The sequence below is a fragment of the Pocillopora verrucosa genome, chromosome 13 (assembly GCF_036669915.1).
Source record: "Pocillopora verrucosa isolate sample1 chromosome 13, ASM3666991v2, whole genome shotgun sequence".
Classification (NCBI taxonomy): domain Eukaryota; kingdom Metazoa; phylum Cnidaria; class Anthozoa; order Scleractinia; family Pocilloporidae; genus Pocillopora; species Pocillopora verrucosa.
Genome location: NC_089324.1, coordinates 14,179,659 through 14,200,454, shown reverse-complemented (window position 1 = coordinate 14,200,454; position 20,796 = coordinate 14,179,659). Strand labels below are relative to the sequence as shown.

At 37.7% G+C, this 20,796-nt stretch overlaps 2 protein-coding genes across 4 annotated transcripts; one reads left to right on the top strand and one right to left on the bottom strand.

Annotated features, from left to right (window-relative positions):
• Positions 1-207: 207 nt before the first annotated feature.
• LOC131770809 (U4/U6.U5 tri-snRNP-associated protein 1) lies at positions 208-14,804 on the bottom strand. 2 transcript variants are annotated; one of them, XM_059086537.2, is made up of 30 exons: positions 14,450-14,804; positions 14,236-14,296; positions 13,999-14,063; positions 13,566-13,639; positions 12,856-12,911; positions 12,305-12,416; positions 11,554-11,643; positions 11,005-11,064; positions 10,116-10,152; positions 9,367-9,425; positions 8,804-8,884; positions 8,588-8,660; positions 8,238-8,284; positions 8,078-8,104; positions 7,480-7,539; positions 7,331-7,387; positions 6,774-6,832; positions 6,480-6,577; positions 5,732-5,813; positions 5,274-5,319; positions 4,674-4,734; positions 4,494-4,556; positions 3,819-3,865; positions 3,613-3,711; positions 2,622-2,703; positions 2,437-2,527; positions 1,704-1,739; positions 1,172-1,231; positions 641-737; positions 208-326 (listed from the first exon to the last, which is right to left on the bottom strand). In XM_059086537.2, exons 1-30 carry the CDS (start codon positions 14,715-14,717, stop codon positions 234-236), a joined length of 2,241 nt encoding a protein of 746 aa, XP_058942520.2. In that variant the 5' UTR covers positions 14,718-14,804; the 3' UTR covers positions 208-233. The 2 variants fall into 2 exon arrangements, with proteins under 2 accessions (XP_058942520.2, XP_058942521.2); XM_059086538.2 differs by having other exon boundaries at positions 5,732-5,810.
• Positions 14,805-15,271: 467 nt separating this feature from the next.
• On the top strand, positions 15,272-20,657 carry LOC131770829 (uncharacterized). Of its 2 annotated transcripts, XM_066160452.1 has the most exons (4): positions 15,272-15,288; positions 17,663-18,211; positions 18,954-19,047; positions 19,855-20,657. In XM_066160452.1, exons 2-4 carry the CDS (start codon positions 17,953-17,955, stop codon positions 20,129-20,131), a joined length of 630 nt encoding a protein of 209 aa, XP_066016549.1. In that variant the 5' UTR covers positions 15,272-15,288; positions 17,663-17,952; the 3' UTR covers positions 20,132-20,657. The 2 variants fall into 2 exon arrangements, with proteins under 2 accessions (XP_066016549.1, XP_058942541.2); XM_059086558.2 differs by lacking the exon at positions 15,272-15,288 and having other exon boundaries at positions 17,610-18,211.
• The last annotated feature ends 139 nt before the right edge of the window (positions 20,658-20,796 follow it).

Here is a 20,796-nt window from a genome sequence, read left to right as displayed (position 1 = left end):
TGTATAGATATTATTGGGAGAAATTTCTTGTCGATCACCACTGGGAGCCAAAAGGTTTAGAGTGATTGAGAACAAAAAACACAAACTAACTGTACAAGGTAAATTTTCAAGGTGTACAATTTGAGACGTGGTTCTAACATTACATAGAGCGAAGAAATTAAGTTTAATCGATGGTGGCCTAACAGATGGAAACGGCCACACAATTTTGGGGTGAAAACTAACTTTTTCTTAACTTACCATTCATCCTGCTGTTTCTTCATCCTTTTCTCAGTCTTCATTTTCCCGGACGCTTTCCCGTGGAACTTGTGGGACATGAAACGGAAAGCCTGAAAGAACAAAGATAAGAAGAATCAGAACAACTTTCAAACGAACAACTGGGAGCTTTGGCAGTTAGAAGAGTCAACGGTTCCTACACACCACCACCACACCAGCAAAAACAACAACAAAGACTGCAGCTACAACAACAAGCAGTAAAGACGTTGACCCTTTGACCCTCTAGAGTGACAAGCATCTAATTTCTCCTTACAACATCACTACTGAATAACACATTAAGGTCATGAGAACAAAGGAAACGATCATCAACTTCTGAAAAAAGCTCGGAAAACGCGCTAAAGAACAAAGGGTTCAGAATAAATCTCACCTCTTTGGGTGTCAGAGGTCGGCCATTATCATCATAGTATTCCAGCTTTACGTCGGGTTTGTATTCTTGCTTATTCTTTGATGAACTACCACCATGCCTGGAGAAAGAAATGCATCGGTAAAAAGCCACTCGTGCGCTATCGACATACTTTTTATTTTATAGATACTGAGATTTACACTTTGAAGTACTATCGAGTACTATCGTTCGTGTCTCTGATTGGACAAACGATGTATTTTCACAGGCGTTCGCCGCCAATCTTTGAATTGAAATTTGAAAAAATCTCAGTTTGTATGAAATAAAAACATCATACCATGGAAAGTGTTTGAACGATTTTACTCACCAGTTGCGATGCATCAGAAAACTCACTCGTTTGCTGCGCTCGCTCGTTGGTATTTTTGATGCTTCGCAGCTCGTGAATGGAATAATCACTATTCCTTATTACAAAATTCACACGATGCCAGTGGCGATGAATCTCTAAATTCTCACGGGTAACATTAGGGGAATAAACAGAGAAGAGTGACGAGAATTCACCTGTCTCTATCGCGGTCTCGGTCTCGGTCTCGGTCTCGGTCGCGGTCTCTGTCAATATCCCTAAGAGAGAGTTTCTCCTTTACGTATTAGTATTCCATCAAAAGGTTTTCTATTTTTAACCCTTTATAATGATTAGAATTTCATTTCTCCTTACAGTGTCACCACTAAATCAAAGATGAAAGCCATGAGATTGCTCGACAAATTCTCCTTGTCAGTATTGTGGGATATACATGGGGAATAGTAAGGAGAATCTCCATACAGATCTTAGATGGCAAAACACCAGTGTAAGAAGAATATCAAGTAGGAAATATTGTTTGATTCAACACCACATTTCTCATGGCTTACATTGTAAGAAACGTAAGACAGAAATAATAAAAATGGTATTTTGCCAGGGTAGATTAAAAATAAAAACATAACTAACGTAACAATTCAGAAAAATGATGCTAAGCCCTGGTAGAATTATATTCTATTACAACTACCTCAAGCTCGCCACATAAGACTGTAAAGACGTAACACAGGAAGAACTGTTTACCTTGAAGATCGACCTCCGCGTTCACGCTCCTCTTCGCTGCAACAAGCAGATCAATAAGAAAAAACGTCAATTACTTTTACTTCAATTAACAACATCAAAGAGCGCATCTCGGCTGAATATGGTAAAATATAAACCAAACGTACCACAACGGCCGATCAGAGCTTAGAGAATTGTCACAAGCAGACAATAAAAACTCAAAGAAAAAACAAAGAAATTACCTAACGCGCGGGAAAATGCGAGAGCATAAGTCCTGATTAGTTTGAGTTCTTACAACTGATTGGTTGAGAAACTAACGCGAGTTTTCTAGACCAATCATAGAGCGAGATAGAGAGATCCAAAGTAGTGATTACTTTAAGCTCTCAATTGAAAACATTGCAACAACAAGGCTGGAAACACAAGAAAATACGCGTCACTGCTGTACTAAAATATTCTTTGCATCTGCAACAACACCATTCTATACTAAAAGGCGCTTTTGTTTAAAACGACATAAAACATCCTTATTGCTTATCTAAACTACTTTGACAAATGCTGGACTCTTTTTTGACCCTTAAACCTTTAAGAGTTATCAGTAACTAACTTCTCGTTACAGTAACACTGCTTAATCATTCATTAAATTGTTCAACAAATTCTCCTCGTCAGTACCAAAGGAAAAACGCAGAGAACAGTATAGAGAATATGGATACTGATGCTAGGGTGTAAAGGGCAAAGGATACATACAAACTTCTCTTCTTACCGCATTTTTTCTTCGTCCACAACACCAACAGAGGGGAGAAATGGCAAAGCTTTCCCTTCAATTTTTGCCTTCGAGTTTTGTTCCAGTAAACCTTAGCAAAATTAAGGAAGAGGAAATGGTAAAAACTCAAGCAATAAAAAATATAACAGCAAAATAAAACGTACAGCAAAAGGCATGTTATTTACCTTTCTTTGATGCAAGAAACAAAGCTGCGCCTACGCCTTTTCCAACCAAAGGTTCTGCGTCAAGAATGTTATTTTCCGTTTCCTATAGACAAAAGAAAAGTATAATTCTGTACGGCGCATTTCGGCGCAGTTTCGTAACACCGTGATCAAAGTTAACTAAACAGCTAATCAAAGGAAAGGAAAATATCACTAGAAACTAATATTAAAACAACACGAAATGAAAAGAAGCAAACTGCTTAAAGCGCGGGAGAACGCGGGAAACTAAGTCGCGATTGGTTTTAGTTTTGATTCTGATTGGTTAAAAGGGTGGAGCGCGAGTTTTCAGGACCAAGCAAAACTAGAGAAATCCCGGATGACTTGAGACTTGTTTGAAAATTGCTGCACATATATACTGATAGATTTTAATTTGTCCGTAGCACATTCACCGGGTTGTAGTTTTAGTAGAGGACGAAGATATCCGAGAAAGGGCCACGGAGAAGGAACGAAAACTAACGAATAACTCAACACTCATGTAACATCCCGTTCCCGTTTCTCGAAATTCTTGGTAGTTACCCTTCCCGAAAAAAAGCTCTCTTTCATTCCTTCCAAGCCCCAACACAAACATACTTGAAACACTGTTTATCGAAAACAGTTGAACTCGAACCGAGCGATCAGGAATCGTACAGACCGCTCTGCTCCTTTTAGCAGTTACGACAAAACTTTTCTTAAGGTTAATCATGACGCTGAAAATCCCCGAGGGCCCCCTGAAATTTAACAGCTCGAACATGCAACCATTTAAAAAGGCGGGAAATGTTATGTTCGGTGCGGTGCCACCAACGTCAACTGTACTAAACGCTGGAAATCATTCCACTCATGAAAAACGCGCGAAAAGACGAGGAACTTTCCGCACGGATTATACAGAAACCTTAAACAAGTGGGAACTCTGAGAAACCAAACAAGAGAAAACAAATATATATTGAAGAAAACTTCAGCGAGTTGCTCTTCTTCAAACCTCTTCTCTTTCTTTTTTCCTCTTTTCTTCTTGTGTTTTCACCCATTCCCATCCTCCCTGCGGTTCAGCTTCTTCGTCTCTCTCGACATCCATTCGCCACTGCAAAGTAAAGAATCGTAAGCTCTTCTTGAATGAACCTCACGTTTCTTTGAAGGAGACAGCGCATGAGAAAAAAACATTCCCATGAATTTCTAAGCATTTCTCACCTCATTATCATCTTCCTCTTCCTCCTCCACTTCCTCGCCAGGTGCACCTACAAAGGAATGAAACATTTTCACAATCCGTTTTAATCCTCCCCGTACTTATTCAAATTTTTTCGTTTTGGATTTATTTATCTCCTTTAAGTGTTTATCCACCTAAACAAACGAGCCTTAAGTGTTTATCTACCTTAGCAAACTAGCCTTTCTTTGAATTTCGAGTTTTTTTACTGCTTCACGCCAGAGTACATTTTTAATAAGAATACAAATGCAGGACACAGTAAAGTAAAGAACGAAAATAAGACTATTTTTTGTGCGACAATCTTCTAAAACTGGTAGTTCTGAATTCAAGGTATCATAGTTTACCTTGAATTTATCTTCCACTGAGTTTCGCAAGTAATCCGAGAGTGGTTTGGTTTTGCTTGACTCCGCTCTGTGATTGGGTTTGAAAACTCGCCCGCGTTTTCCCGCGCTTTAGGTAGTTTGGTTGTTTATACCCTAGTTCTCATTGGCTCTTAGTGGTATCTTCCTTTCTCCTGATTGGCCACTGTGATCACTTTGGATTTGGTTAGACGACACTCAATCGAAATGCACTCTAGGAAAACCACCGCAATCCCTGATTTTTTTTCGACCCTCAATCGAAAGTTACTCTTAAGTCGAACAAAATTAGTAATATTTACTTACTCAGAGTAGGTATCTCCCCGAGTGTTCGGCAAAACTCAGAAGTCGAGTTCAAAATGATGGAATCTGAAATTGAGAGACAAAATCTGAGAAATTCTTTTCCACTGCAAACTACTGAAGACATCAGAAACATGAAGCTCCTTACAAAATGACCGCGTCCGCATTTGAAGAATTTGAACTCACCTTTATTGTCTACGTCTTCCTCTTTTTCTTTTTTAATCACTGTGGCTAGAGCCTCGACAACCTGGCACGAAAACAAGATCGGATTCCATTAAATATCAAACGATTCAACTGCGACACTCACAAACCGTGTTAATATAATTAGTAGAAGGGGTCTCATCTGATCCATGTACGGAACCTCGACAACCTGATGAGAATAAAAGATTACGTACCACCCGGTGTATAATAAATAATTCCATTTTGAAATTTATAAACCGTCCACATAGAATCAATGAGGGGAGGAAGGAGAGGGAGAGAGAAGGCGGTGCAAAGATTTCCCATCCCATAGGTTCCATCTGTGTATGCACCATCTTTGAGACTTTTTCGACATTTTTCGCGGGACTTTTACTTTCGGTTCATGGTGACATTTCTAGTGCTTTTCTTTACATGTAACCATAAATTTGGGCTGTGCTTCATTTGTACGTCATTCTGGGCGGTACATATTTTAGATCCTTAAAGATTGCGGTTATTTTTTTCCTGAGAACACTTTGTAATGTATGTTATACCCTGAATGTGTCCTATTAACAGTCAACGCTAGACGTTGGTTGTCCTGGAGAAACTCACCTTTTCTGCGCCGATCGTCGATTTCTTCTGTTTTAGTCGACGTGACCTTAAGTGAAGAAAGAAAATATTTTAAATTCGAGACTACTATCCTTAAGATTAACTATGAAACCGAAAATTCCCAGTAGGCCTACTAACAGTTCAGGAACTTGGCCATGCAAACAGTGAAAAAGGCGGGAAAAATTATGGCAAGTGCGGTGCCACCAAGGTCAACGCTACAAAGCACAGGAAATCGTGCCGCCCGTAAAAAGCGCGGGAAAAAAGAGGAACTTTCCGCACGTATTGTACGACAAGTATCAGCAAGCTATGAATTTCTTTGTTATTCACACATGGGAATTTGTTGTTAAATCAAAATAACATCTTCTAACTGTTCTCTTGGTCTATTCTCATCTGCTGTTTGCTGGATACCGCGCTGAAACTACACGACGACGTTATAAGGAGTTAAATATTTGCATTTATACCTCTCTAATGCCAGTTGTAATTCTAACTGGGCCTCGTCATCTTCGACTATAGCACCATTGTCTGTATCAGCCATAGGAACTGCTACACGCAAAGAATAATGGAAAGTGATTCATGCGGGAATGAATTAAGAGGGTAAATTTCTCATAAAATTATGCTGCGTCAGTGGTGGGTATTACAAGATAGTCTGGTTTAAATAAGTTTTTAAGGTAAACTGGCCATCGTACAGAGTCTGTTACAGCTTACGTTTCGCGCTTTAGCCCCTAGTCAACTTTGTCATTCGTTCTGACGAAGTGCTGGCGCGCGAAACGCCAGCTCTAGCAACTCATTACGGTGGTCAATTTACAGTATCAACTAAGTTGTTCAAATATTTTGAGGAAAACTCCAATGCGAAGTTTTCCTTAAGGTGATTCTCTGAAACTAGAACTTGCCTTAGATTTGCGATGACATTTCTCACGCCTTTGTAGCATTTCAAGGAAATGACAAAAATGTTATGAAGAGGGGGGGGAGAGGGTCTCATCGTACTCGTTTACGAGAAAATCATGATGTTCATTACTGGCGATACTACGACTGTAATAAAAAAGCCGTTTTGTCTATGTGCGCAGGGCACTCGTACAAAAGAATAACTGTTACACCTTCCGCCGGGACGGGTTCGAATGTCCTATTCAATTACTTGAAAACAAATGCTACAATCGTCTTGGCTGCGGCGAAATTTCAATGAAATGGTATAAGAGAAAATTTTCAACAGACCATCGTCTTCGGGCTCCAAAGGATCAAGTTCCATCATGTCGCCCGTTTCTTCTCTCTCCTCCATCTTAGGTGTATTCTTCAATATGGACTTCACACTCCTGTTTGGAAGTTAGGAAAGAAAATGACCAAAAAAGTGGTTGGTTAAAAGCGCGGCAAAACTCGTAACTGCTAGAAATTTGTCAAAAACTTTTCCCACCTACGACCTTTGCGACCATAATATTAAGGTAAAATGTCGTATCTTCGACGCTAGAACAAATAAAAAACTAACTCAACGCCAAAAATTGAAAACGGTACCGTGATCCACGATCACTGTGTAAATCTGTTTGTCCTGGTAATGCCTCAAGGTCATCTGCCTATGACCCAAACAAATACACAAACACAGTTAACCAACAACATACAATGCATTCTAAAAAATAAAGTGGTAACCAAATTGACGGCAAAACCAGAGCCATCTTGTATTACAAATTACACTCAATTTGCTGAGGTTCAAGACGTACTTTCTCCTTTTAAGAAAAAGAAGAAACAAATTCCGACACCACAACCTTCAACTACATATTTGACGAAGTATTCAGGTGAATGTGAAAGTGAGCTTCGTAGTAATGAACACTACTCGAGCAGTAGTGAAAACAAGTCTTGAAAAAAATGTAGGCCTGTACCAAGAGCTTTGCGATACCAGTGCAGTGCTCGACCTGCTGAGCTTACAGTCATTGGTTCAAATCCCGTACAAGCCTGAATTTTTTGCTTAAACAGAGCTCATTACGGCGAAGATCTTTTTCATATTCACTTCTTTATACGCAGTTCATATATATGATTTTCATATATTCCCAGTCATTTGAAGTATTCACACTTACCTTGAGTGTTTCTCTCTTTTTAATCTTTCTTCTCTTCTTTGGTTTCTTAAATTTGACCTTTCAAGTAGAGATGGAGTCAATAAGTTAGAGAATGACAGGCTATTAGCTCAAAGACAAGTGGAAAGAAAGTTATGTAAACGACCTTCTACCATTTCTTCCTGGGTATAGTACTCAGCAACCGGTCGAGGCTGCGCCATTTCTAGCGACACCTGCGAAAAAATTAAGAACAAAATTGAATTCTACATTCGTGGAAAACGTTAAAGCTATTTACAGCAACAATCATCAAGCAACATTACGCAGAAGATAGCAGATAAAAGCATACTGCCTGCAACATAGTTATAAGAATTATACGGATTCATAATCATTTAAGACTCAGTACATAAACAAGACCTTGACAAACTTTAACCCTCCAACTCCTTAAAGTTATTAATATGTCACTTCTTCCTATAATATCCATACATTTTCCCTTAAGCAGGTAATGAGAAAACTCAAACTTATCAGGTAGAAGTTGTTATCATGATCTAACACCAAATTCTTGTGACTAATTTAAAAGTAAATGTGTAGCAGCTAGAGGGGAGAATTAATAATCAGATATTGGGAATTAAAGGGTTACAGGAACATGGAAGCAACCTCCAGGGTCTTTTCACAGTGTTATTTGAGTAAACAGCTGGTGAGATCATGTCGTACTAACAAGACACGTTAAAACAAACCAAACATTTTTTTTTCAAATTGAACTTGTATACCTACCATCTGGGCTTTAAGTTTTGCTTGTATCTGTTTTAATAAAAAAAATATATATATATATATTGCTTTGTGACTTTCCATCATTTAGAAATGCAAGTAATATTCTACACACAAAATTTACAGTTATGTAAAAATTGTCAGTAAAATTCATCAGAAAATGTACCTTTTTAACTTCATCTTCCTTAGTTGAGTCATAAGTTCCTCCTGAACCTGACAAAACATTTTGTAAAAAACCTTTACTAAGATATATATCACCATCTGTCAGGGCAAGTCTAAAAGGAAGCATCCCAAGCATTTGGGTATTGGAGAGAGTAGGGGGGGATATTCACCCAGTCTCTTGTCATACGCCTTAATATCTTCTATTAAAATAATTTTCCTTAAATGTCAAAGTAATCCAGGATTCTTTTGGTCCAGAATACGTGCACCATTTTTTAGCCAATTAACTTGGTTGCCCACGTTTTCCCTATTTTTTGTATCACCACAGACACAAACATGAAAACGTCACATTCTTACCAAGGACAAACGATTTCTTTTCCTCTCCATCAATTTCTTCATCATATTTCTCTAAAAGTCCTCGCTGTTTGACCTTGAAAATCATGATGGCAAGGAAATGAGATTAACAAACTTATTACACTATTCTTTAATGTACATGCAAATAAGCTCCCATTGATGCAAGTGCTAAGGGTGACAACTTCACAAAGTTCAGATGACTCAACATCATGAACTTACCTTGCCATATTCATCAATTTCTGGCTCATCATACGGTTTGTAATCTGGTTTTCTTTTCCGAAGTTCAACATTTTTATCTGCCTAAGAGAGAAGAGAAAAGTTGAGTGAATTCCATCCAATTAATCTTTTAATAAATTTTTTTCATTGTTTAAAATTAGCTGTAAGTCAACTATCATAAATTTAAATTATTATCTTTTTGTTGGCATTGCAGTGCATTTGGCAGGCTAAAATGAAGATTTAGGTGGGCTAAAATGTATTTCATTATACAGACCAGTTTGTCGTCATTTTTTTTTTCAGTTTCTATTTTCTTAATACCCTTCATAGTGCTGATGATTTATAGTAACACAGTTTATGTTCTTGGTTTTAAATATGTTGAGGCCCCTCTCACAACTCAATTGAACCCTTGCCTAACAGCTTAGCTACGATAACTCTGAGGCACACTCAAAACATATTGATACCCACGAACATAAACCCTATTGGATTATGATTTGTTGGTTGGCTTCAAAGTGATCTATTTGCTGAGATGAGTTTGATGTGAATCAATCACATTAAAAGGAACATACCTTTTCTCTGTCCACAATATTTACATTTACCAAAGTTTGCTCATCTTCATCAAGGACACCTGAAATGCACAAAATTAAAGTAGATCAAGATAAATACTCAGCAGTTTCAATAAGAGCAGGTTACTAGTGGTCAACTGTAAGACCTCCTCCTGCTGTCTGGTAGACCTCTCACTGCCATCTGTTAGACCTTCTACTGCTACCTGTAAGACCTCCTACTGCCATCTGTAAGACCTCCTTCCACCATCTGCTGTCACTGCCGTCTGTTAAGCCTACCAGCAAGCTCTTATGTTTGGTCTTGCAGAACAGCTGGCTAGCACACCATCAACAGCCACTTATGGTAAAAGTTATTGAAACCCCTTGAATATTGTATAACTGCTGCATAACTAAACAAATTTCTTCTTCAAGTGCTGTGACTCATACGTCAACAATCACCGGCAAACTGGCAAGTTTATTATCACTTCCATTATTTAGAAGGAAGTGTGTAATCAGATTATCTAACAGCATCTAACAGTATCTAACAATATGTTATTTATTGAGAATAAACAAAGGAACTGATTTTAGAGAGACTGTGATCCTTTGTCAGTTGAGGGTATCACAGATAATGACAATGTAAATTGGCCTCAATAAAGAGTTTCTAAAGCTGGCATTTCAAGCATTAGATCATGGCTCTGCGATTCTGGCTCAAGTAAACCTACAAAGAGAGAATCTAACACTCAGAAATAATCTAATATTGAGAATGGTCCACTTACCAGCATCTTTTAAGGTCATAATCACAGTAGAACCCTCCTGAAAAAAAACAGGTGAAGTTTAAGGTAAGTCCTGTGAAAGAAAATCCACTCTGAGATTTGTGACAATACTGAAGATGTAATGATAATATTATCCACATGGGCACTTATTCAAAATTTTGGCTAAAAAGAAGGTTGCTTATTGGAAGGAGGGGCATCTATTTGAGGGGGCGGTGATTATTCTCTTATACTGGTAAAGCTTAAAGAGATAAAGCTTAAAGAGGTAAAGCTTAACCCTTTCACTCCCACAAGTGACCAAGACAGAATTTCTCCTTACAATATCAATATAATATCAAGCAGGCAGGTGATAAGAATAAAGAAGAATGTCAACCATGGGATTATTAGTTGATCCAATACCAAATTCTCTGAACTAACATCATAAGAGTTGTATGGAAGATAGTAAGGAGAATTACTAATTAGATCTTGGGAGTGAAAGGATTAACAAAGTGGCAATAACAAATGGTTTTTCCATGTATCCCTACATGTAATTATATGAAACCGTGAGGTACAAAGGTAGGTGCTTATTCAAGGGGGGGGGGGGGGGAGGCACTTGTTTGACATTTTTAAAGACAACAAAAGTTGCACAAGCCTTAGTGTAACTTGTAGTCTTTGAAAAATTACAAGTACTTATTTGCATGAGAAATCAAGTTAATACTTGTTAATAATTTCCATGAAAAAAGCAACACAGAAAGCCTAGACAAAATTTTAACAGCGCACCAGCCATTTGTAATTTGCACTTGTGTTACAACTTCCCATTCATATTACATGAAAAATGCACTTGTTTTCAGCCAATCAGCTGCACGTAATTTTTTCATTTATATTATTACAAATTAAATATCTGGCTTGAACAAACCGTAAAATGTTCTTGTGAATGTTCAACTTTTATGCCTCTAAGATCCTGGCTTGAGTATGTCTACAAAAAGAGAATGCCACACTCAGAAATTTCTAAAACAAAAAATGCTTCATTTATAAAATAGTGTAGTGGACACTTTAATTTTTTAATTTTTTTATCAATGGAATAATAAATCATTAGTATTCTATACATTTTTTGAAACAATTTTGAACAGTGAAAAGTTTTGAAAGTTTGTCAATAATGAGAGGAAAATGGGAATCCATGATAATACCCTGTGTTCAACTCCTGAAAGTGATTAACATGTAACTTCTCAATATAATATCACTCTGTACTTTATCTTCCACTCAGGTAGTGCAAATACTCAAACTTATCAGGTAGAAGTTGTTACCTTGATCTAAACCCAAATTCTTGTAATTGCATACAATTTTCAAGAAATTGTGTAGCAGCTAGAGGGGAGAATTAACAACCAGATCGTGGAAGTTGGACGGTTAAAAAAAAATTCAAATTTTCCATTTCTATAGAAACTTTGGGCAGAGACTGACTACATACTGGCTTCTTTGATTTTGACAGAGATCGAAATTCTTCCTCCATTAAATCACTTATCCCAAATTCTTCATCCATTTCTTCCAGCAATTGTGCCTGTTGAAAACCAAAATTTACACAGTCAAATACATTAAAAAGTTTTTATTGCAATTTAGTAACAGGTCCTCCGTGAAATTCCAATATTTCATAGAATCATACTGCATCTATGTCCCTCGAAGTAACTTCATTTCTTGTAGTCTGCCAGCAGGTCTCCACTTTCAGCACTTCAGCACAATTGTTTTTTTTCCACAGGAAAGAACAAGGCCTTCAGCATTACAAGCCAGCTAGCACATACTGTATGATCAGATACCAGCTGCCCCCCCTCTCTCCCCCACTTCCCGTAAGTGGAAATATAGGTATTGCAACACTAATAATAAGGACCTGCTCACAAGTTACATTTCTTGAAGCCTAGAAGAAAATGCTATGTGTAAACTTTTTCACAAGTTCACATACATGTAGCCCCTTGCAACATGAAACTGTTTTGTTGTCCAATACCACAGCATCATTTTTGAGTTATACAATGTTCTGTTATTTAAGTTACCTAAATTATAGTTAAGCCCATTTCAGAGAAGCATTGAACATAGCTTTATAAGGCAGTGATTGAGGGCATGGCTATGGAAAATTTCTTAATGGCTACACAGCAAACTGAGAAAAAATTTTTAACAAATTCTGGGCAAATTAAAAAAAACAATTGTATAATCACTGGAATAAAACTAACCCTTTTCTCAGCCAAAACCTTTTCATTCTCATTTTTCCTACTCTTTAAAACCCATGACATGGCACTGTCATCATCATCATCACTGTCGGCAGTACCCAAGCTTTTCACTTTTCTATTCCAAACAGAAGAAAGAAGTAGTTTATAGAAGCAGTGCTTATGAAGTATCTAAAAATCATTCCTTATGACCTCTCCATTTAATAAAACTATTATTAACTAAAATCACATTTGACAATTATAGATAATCATTCATCCTAGAGTTGGGACCTCAACTTTGAGAGCCCATGTTACGGTTAATCCTTTTGAGTGATTTGCATCTGATTTCTCCTTAAAATATCACCCTTGAGTCAAACATTGAGGTCATGAGAAAAAAGGAAATGATTGCTAACTGAAGACACTCTTGATTGTAAAATAAATTCTCCTTGTAAGCACCTTGGGAAATGTATAGAGAACAGTATGGAGAATATGCATACTGATGTTAGGGTGTAAAACATTAAAGGAAGTGATACGGGAGTCCGGAAAAATCTACTTGTCAAGATATATTCATGACTTACCCTAGTTTTTTGTTAATTCTTCTCTTTTCCTTCATTTCTTCCAGTTTCCTTTTAAACTAAAGAAGTTCCATAATTTTAGTTTTCATTTGTAACTTATGTAAGACTTATCAAATAAGCATTTTTGTCGTTCTCTTCCAGAAGTTATCAACATGTAATTTCCCATCACAATTCCAATAAGTTATTTTGTAAACAGGTTCAGAGAACAGATGAGCTTATCAGCTTGAGGGGTGCTATTGTGATACAACACCAAATTCTCTGGTCTAATTTACATGAAATATATAGCAGTCAGTAGGGAGAATTATCAGATGGATCTTGGGAGTTAAATGTTACACACTTTTCTAGGTTTCTAACAGCTGGTCAATTGCCTATGTGCAAAATCAACCACATTAGATTTTTTTTTGGTAATCAATTTCTCCAGTAATTAAAATAAGTGGTATTGGTTTGAGAAAAAAAATTCAAGTAGTTCTGAAGAATTTCATGTTTTTTCTTTTTTTTAAGAAGCAACATGATCAAAAAAGCCTGAGGCCCTCTGTCCTCACTGAAGACAGATTAAATTTTCTAATTGTCTTTAATTCAATTTGTAAATTAACTACTTCTTTATAAATTAACTGATTGTTAACATTCAGTTAATCAATAATGTTTCATAAATAATATGCTAAAAAATTATGTATAATTATGTTATGCTACAAAAAAATTCATGTGGAGCACACCTTTTCAGTTTCTTTCTGGTCAGCCATGTTGATTGCTGGCACATGAACATCCTCTTTCTTAGAAGTTGCATTTTCTGTCCAGAAAAATTATCGCAATAAGACAACTGTCACTCTTTTACCACTAAAATAAATGCTTGGGTTGAGGTAAAAGTTTTATGTCATTGCACAATAGTTCAAGACCTTCTATGCTTCCTGTTTTTGCAATGCATTTCTTTATGCTTTAGTCATGTTACATGTGTTGTGTTACATGTGTTGTGTTACATGCATTAATAGGTAACACAGCAATGTACATAGCACTGTGACATTGATGTGTTCCAAGGGAGATGAGTTTGAGAGAGTTCAAATGTGCATTAAAAAATAGTCTTTTGGTGATGAGCAGTGTAGTTTGCAAACCAACAAGTGTTTAATGGTTACTGTTCCACGCCATCCTTACCCTCTTGTGTTCCAGATGAGTCAGTACCTTCAAGAGGCTTTAGTCCAAGTTTGATTCTCAGTTTACTAAAGGTAAAGCAATAGTAAATAGTATAAATATTACAGAATTAAAATATAACGGATAAAAACAATGTTTATTGTAAAAAGGTTTGGATAAATTTCTTTTTACAAGCAAGCAAGTTTTTATGTGGAAAAATGACTATAAGTAAACATGAAACTATAACTACAATGCACATACTTAGTCTCCTCAATGCTTAAAGAAATGTCTCCTCCCTCTTGCTTGGGCTGTGCGTCGCTGCCTGTGAGAGAATGTCAAGGCTTCAGTTCATTAGCAAGGGCAAACAACATATTCAGATTTATTTGGCATTCTAAACTTTTCTCTCTATTTTCAAAACAGTGACATACATATCCATCTTCATCAAACACATGCAAAAGTCATCGATGCCACTCACTTCGATCCTCGCGAGCCGATTCTTCTATGGCGTACTCATAGAGGTCATCATACTCTTCTCTCTTAGACTTTTTCTTCTCAATTCTTTCTGTTTCTTCATCCGATCCATGAGCTCGCTTCTCTCGATGCCGTTCATCATGCCTTCTTTTATCTCTGTCCCCGTCCTTCTCGCGCTCCTTGTCTCTATCGCGGTGTTTTCGGTCTTTCTCTCTTCTTCTTTCGCGATCTCTGTCCTTATCCTTTTCCTTATGCTTTTTAGACGAACCCATAATGTCATAAGCAGACGTATATGAAGTTATATGACTTTGGTTAATTTGTGATACGCTTTTCCTACGATCACAACTTGGCAGCCATGATGGACTTTAGTAACCAGGTCTTAGAGTTAAGCAGCCTGGCCTTCAGCTGTGTTTCCCAGGACTGGATGGCCAACCCAAACGGAAAGGCTTTCGTTGCGTTTGTGACAATGTTTTTCAGTTTTTAAAAACTGAAGAGGGAAGATAAAAAAAGGGTTTGAGAAAATTCGAAAATATTCCCTTTGCGCTTTTCCAAACTATTATGCCATGTATGGTGTATGCTTCAGACTATAGGTAGACCCTTGCAATTTTTTTTAAGCACAGTTCGTTGCCCGAGCAAATAGAGATCCGCTAAAAAAAATAATAACTACAGGCGTCGCAAATTGCACTGAGAAAGAGGTCCGAGTAGCTCCGAGGGATCGCGAGCGGTGTGAGCGGTGTACGAAGATTTCTAACCCCCAGACCCTCACGCAGCTCGTTCCAGACCTCAAACGGTAACTGTTTTTAACATGGCCGCCAGGAAACAAAGTGCTCAACACGAGCCTAGGTAAGATCATCTTTTATTCTAATTAATCGATATCCTTATTCGATTTGAGAGCTCCTTGAGATCAATGGCCTGATAACAAAGGATGCAAAAAATTCAGCTGAAGTGATATTTAAAGTTTGGTTGCATCTTCACGCTAAAGCTTGAAATTTTCAAGAAAAAGCTGAGCACACTGAGATCTGAGATCTTTGCAGATTTACTGGCCAACACGTCATTACAGACATAATCGGTTTCTAAATAATCTGTATTCCATTTGTGTCCTTATCTTACAGTGTCAGTATTGTTGCTCTCAATTCCGGAGACCTAATAACGAGTGCGTGGGTTTCGCCGAAAGTGTCTTCTCCTTTTTCAAGTTCATTCCTATAAAAATTCCATGTACGAAAAAAGAGATAAGAGTCCAATCTCCGTAGAAAATATGCATTGAACTTGTTAAATGAGCCACAAAATTAGCCTAAAACAAAACCTCCGAAAATTCTTAAAATTCCAAACAAAGGAGTAACAAATTTACGTGAACGAAAGCTCAAAAACAACAAACTAAAACTCCGCAAAAAAAAAACTAAAGTAAGCGAAAAATGTCCACGTTGGTTTTCCAATGTCAAGGTTAGAGTCATTTTACGTGATTGGCTAATTTGTGAAATCACGCGCGCCGCAAGTGAATACAAAAATAATACGAAGGGGAGAGTGGAAGAGAAAAATTACTACTTGAAATTTAAAAGCGAAAGAGATTTTCTGCCAGTCAGTTTTTTTTAGCTCCTTCCTTTCTCCATCCAATCAATCTCAGTTAACGAAACTGATCTCTAGTTATGTACTGCTGCAATTATGTTTTTAAAGTTCAAGTTCAAGTTCAAGTCTTTTTATGGAATTTTTTGCGCGTTTTTTTGTTGCCGCAACGTGTTTCATGTATGAGAAAAGTTGTAGTAGTGTAGTTGATACTGTCCTGAATCAATTTCAGTATTTGAGCAACTGCTTATCTACCCTTCCCCAACCCAACATTGACCCTAGCTTGTTATCAGTTGACTGTTGTTGGGTTAGGGGAGGTGTAGGTGCGCAATTGCTCAAATACTGACACTGATACGTCCTCAGAAACGATACCTTTTAGATCACTTCATGACTGCTGTTTCAATAGTCCATTTTACAGACGCGTGCTTGGTTGCCAAGCCTTTGAACAGGAGTGAGGCTAAAGGTGACCTTGTTATGATACAAACCGTACTGCTTTTCAAATGTAAATTAGTTTTTTATCATGCTGGCTAGATATTGGTCTCTATCATTAAAAGGTCACCTTCAGCCTCACTTCAAATAAAAGGCTTGGCAACTAAGTACACAACTCCAAAATGGCCTATTCATGGTTTTCTTCTCGCGCCAGGCTCTACTTCTAGATCTTAAGTTTGGGATGCCGTGTCGTGAGCTTTTTGATTAAACGACATAAAGGAAAAGATCCTTTACAAATTGAATTTACTGTTGTCTGAAAAATATTCTGCGAGAAGATATGTTTTACGCGTCGAACGGCGCCAGACTCCATTTCCACTGTGATAAGAGAGGGAGCGTTAAATTGTACAGAGAAACTAGAAATTTGCCTTTTTACATTTTAGCAGGTTATAATCTCTTGATTTTGGTTTGTAAGACCTCTTCGCGCACGCGGTTTTCCAATGAAGAAAGGGAAAGAATCTTAAGCAATTTTAGAACACTAGCCAACCTGAATGATGTTTACCCCGATACAGCAGACAGCAGACATGTTTATTTTGAAGATCGAAAACTTCTGTCAAATAAAAAAGCTATGATTGTGGAACTGAGCAGAAATGTAAACGTTGCATTAAAATGATTGCATTATTGAAATTATTTCCTTTTGTCTTTCCCTAAATCAAACTTTCAATTGAGCAATCAAAAGTTTGCGATTTCTTTTTCCCATAAATTGTTTTCAGGTACTGTTTGTTTTTTTCCGCATAATGAATTTAAGGGAGGTCTATAAACAAAATTTTCGCGTGATGTGAAAATTGATCCGGGCATAAAGGCCAAAAAGATTGGAGAAGAAAGAAAGAGAACGGATAATGTAGAAAAAGATTTGACCGAATGAAAGAAGAAAACATAAGCTGAATGTAGAAGCTGTTGGCAGTTTTTTCACACCTTCACATCTTAACTGGCGTGCGCAAATTAATCATCACCTACACTTTTAATAATCAAGTGAATGGTTTGTTGAATTGGATTGTTTTAGGCATGTTTTTGTTGACATTTTAGGACAGTTAATTAACTTGGCCGTCAGAGGAGAGATTAGATAGCTTAACTTACGCATTTCTTATCTAAATTCTTCGCTAAGCATTGAGCAACTACTGCATGCGAGGTCAATACGTGTTTAAACATTGAAGTAACTTGGACATTTCAGGTTTCCCGTTGTTTTTAATCTCATATACGTTGTGCGGATTTCAAGGCCCGGATACCACGTCGCCTGAACGCAAGTTTTGGTACTCAAATGATCATTTTTTGAGAGGGATTTATTTTGGAAATGCTGCCAAACCAAACAGAGAAGAAAGAGCAGTTGTCAGTTCTAAAGAGCGGACGCAATTGAGCAAGTCTTGGAGCGTAAGAAGATAAAAAGACAACTCACTTTAGGACTCTTCTGAACGGCAGTCTTAAAGTGATCTTCACTGCCTGTTAAGGACAAGTTGAGTAAACATGACATTGAGCCCAAGTCCTACTAGTTTTATTCTTGACACCACAAGACGAGAGGCGTTAAGAAAGGAAACAAGCAATGTGCCGATTCGAACGTCACTGTCACAGTCGATGGGAGAGTATATCTCGATGACAAAAACTCATCCCGTCGATGCTTTATATTTCGACGGGAAAACGATATCAAAAAGTTCTACAATAACTCCTTCTTCATCTATTTATCATGAGTCAAAGATCCAGGACTCTGCAAAGCAACATCGTGAAGGTAAGAATTTGTCATTGTATTGTGTGTGTAGTCCGTGTGTCGAACAATCTTTACAGTACAGTTATTAAAGATTTGTTTACTCTGGGAAATAGGATTCTGTACGTCATCTTGTTGAAAGACCTCATTTACGGAAAGTTAAATCAGCAACGATTTTCATAGAAAAAGGGTTCCGGAATTATCTTCTTTCCGGGAATTTCTTTCAGATTTCTTCATTCGACCTCATAAGTCCATTAGCTGAAGAATTCACATTCGACAAATTGATGAAACTTCGACGCGAAAACTCCACTGTTTTGAAGTGGACAAATATCAATTGGCCGGAAGTAGAGTGGAATTTGTAACCTCTTAAGAGAAAAATGAAATTTTTGGAAATTCGATTAGACAGATTTAGTTTTGAAATGGCGAAAAATTACTTTTCTGTCAAACGTAACCATCTGTTTTTGAGATTATCCGATGATTAAGACAAATTTAAGTCCTGATTGGGTGACGTTATATCAATGCTTTTAACAGATGACTGTTCTTGTTAGTATTATTTTATTTTTCATCATTTTGTGGCAGAACTCTGTAAAAGAGATAATGTGAGCGTTTTCTATTTTATTTTACCCCCTTACGCCCTAATATCAATATCTATATTCTCCATACCCCTCTCTGTATATTTCCTTTGATACTGACAAGGAGAATTGATTAAAAAATCAAAGTTTGTTAGGGTTACGATCATTTTCCTATATTCTTCTACCTTCCTCAGGTGTGCCTGATGAAATAATAGCCGGAAGCGTGGCAGGTGGATTGACAGTTCTGATTTTAATTGGTATACTTTTGTTGGCGGTAATTTTAAAACGGTGAGCAATAATTATTTTATTATTGTTCTACGCCAGGTTATTCTTCTTCCTCTTTATCACGGGGTCAGCGAGTTCCCCCTGTTTCAGTCCCTCCTCCGACTGGGCTGGGGCTGTAGGAACCCCTGATTCCGAGGATTATACTTCACCATTTTTTTTGTAGAAAAAATGTTCACTATTGCAGCAACTGCTTTCATCGTATTACTGTTTGATATTGAGACTTTCCACCGCATATTCAGTGACTGAGGGATTACCCAGGGAGTAGATTCTCCGGCGATCTTTTCCCAAGGAAGATCAAAAAAGACCTTACGCCGGTCCAAGGGTGATATAGGCGCGACGATGAATATTTTCATCTCCGTTACCCCGGATACCCGTTGTTCTTTGACATGCTTCCACGGTCATCTACTCCATGCTGTCGTAATTTCACCTCCTCATCCTTTTTATTAAACTACGAGGATTCTCACGTTTCCGGCAAAGTCTGTGGCGCGCTTTTAAAATTAAAAGAAGAAAAAAAAACTGAAAAAAATTGATGTCAGCTTGACGCGCGGGACTATAAGGGTGACGCCTAGTCTCGTACCCATACCTTCCACGGCCAGGCGGAAAGTTCTGGGTTCGAGATCAAGTGACGCTTGCTTTGAATGCGCCTCACTCCCATAGTTCCGCGCAGCTCACCAACGTCTTGTTTTGGTTAATTTTATTTTACTTACGCGATGGACTTCGCTGAAAAGGAGGGACTGCTCGTAGTCTACCCCCTTTCCCGAAATAATTCATTTTCCAAACTGACCATCTATTGTTGACTTCTGCTTTCAGTCGAAAAACAGGCGGATCAATCGTTGCCCAAAGTAACACAGAAGCCTCCTTCGACAATCTTGGATTCAATAGCGGCCGAAAAATTTCCGAGTACATGGATCTGAGCGAACTGGAATTGGTCAGAGTCAAAGTCACCAACACTGTGAAGAGAAAAATGTCCGCTTTCACCAAGGAAAATCAGAAAACTAATCGGGTGTCCTGTGGTCGGTTGGACCTGGTTGAGGTCCCTGTGAACTCGCACATTGATGACGATGTACTTTTGACGGCTTGGGTGTAACAGAGCTTATAGGTTGTAGGAAAATAAATTTTCAATATAAGGAGCCTTAGGCACAAAATTGTTTCGCTAGCTTTCCGAGAGCTAAGGTACATAATAATCATAACGGTTTCTGTTTTCCAGGTTCTGTAATTTAAAGCTAAAATAAAAGGTGGACAGCCTGTGTGTCATTTGCGCGCTGCTAAGCTTATCCATTTTAGTCCGCGCAACAGGCCTCTCTTTTCTTTTTGCGTTGAGTCGCGTGGACGCGGGCGCGAGGCCGGTTTACGCGCGAGAGAAGGAGCGCAGTAAAATTTTTTTTCGCGCGTGACTCACTCCTCGCACTCATATCGCGCTCGCCTGATAAAGCAAAGGAAGGCTTTGTTTTGCTTGCTGCGAAAAATGGACTAGAAAAAATACGAAAATTTAGATCAGAGGTAAGAATTCAGATAATTGCGGATGTAAAATATCAAGGAAAAAAGCTTTTCTTGGTTTTCCTTTGGAAACAAACAAATTGCCACAAAAAGTGAATTTCACCTCTTATTTCATTTTATTTCATTTAATCAATGAAAATCTTGGTATGAAAGCTTGTTTCAAAATAAATAGGTTATAGAGTTTAACACTAATCTCTTTTGCAAATCTTCTTTAGGTTTCTCAAACAATTAAGCAGTCTTCTTGTTTGAAAAACT

Coding starts and splice junctions, on each gene's coding strand:
- LOC131770829 (XM_066160452.1), top strand. CDS start 17,953: ATGACATTGAGCCCAAGTCCTACTAGTTTTATTCTTGACACCACAAGA. Junction 18,212..18,953: donor TGCAAAGCAACATCGTGAAG/GTAAGAATTTGT, acceptor TACCTTCCTCAG/GTGTGCCTGATGAAATAATA. Junction 19,048..19,854: donor TTGGCGGTAATTTTAAAACG/GTGAGCAATAAT, acceptor TTCTGCTTTCAG/TCGAAAAACAGGCGGATCAA.
- LOC131770809 (XM_059086537.2), bottom strand. CDS start 14,717: ATGGGTTCGTCTAAAAAGCATAAGGAAAAGGATAAGGACAGAGATCGC. Junction 13,640..13,998: donor CTCATCTGGAACACAAGAGG/GTAAGGATGGCG, acceptor TTTTCTGGACAG/AAAATGCAACTTCTAAGAAA. Junction 6,578..6,773: donor CACAGTGATCGTGGATCACG/GTACCGTTTTCA, acceptor ACTTCCAAACAG/GAGTGTGAAGTCCATATTGA.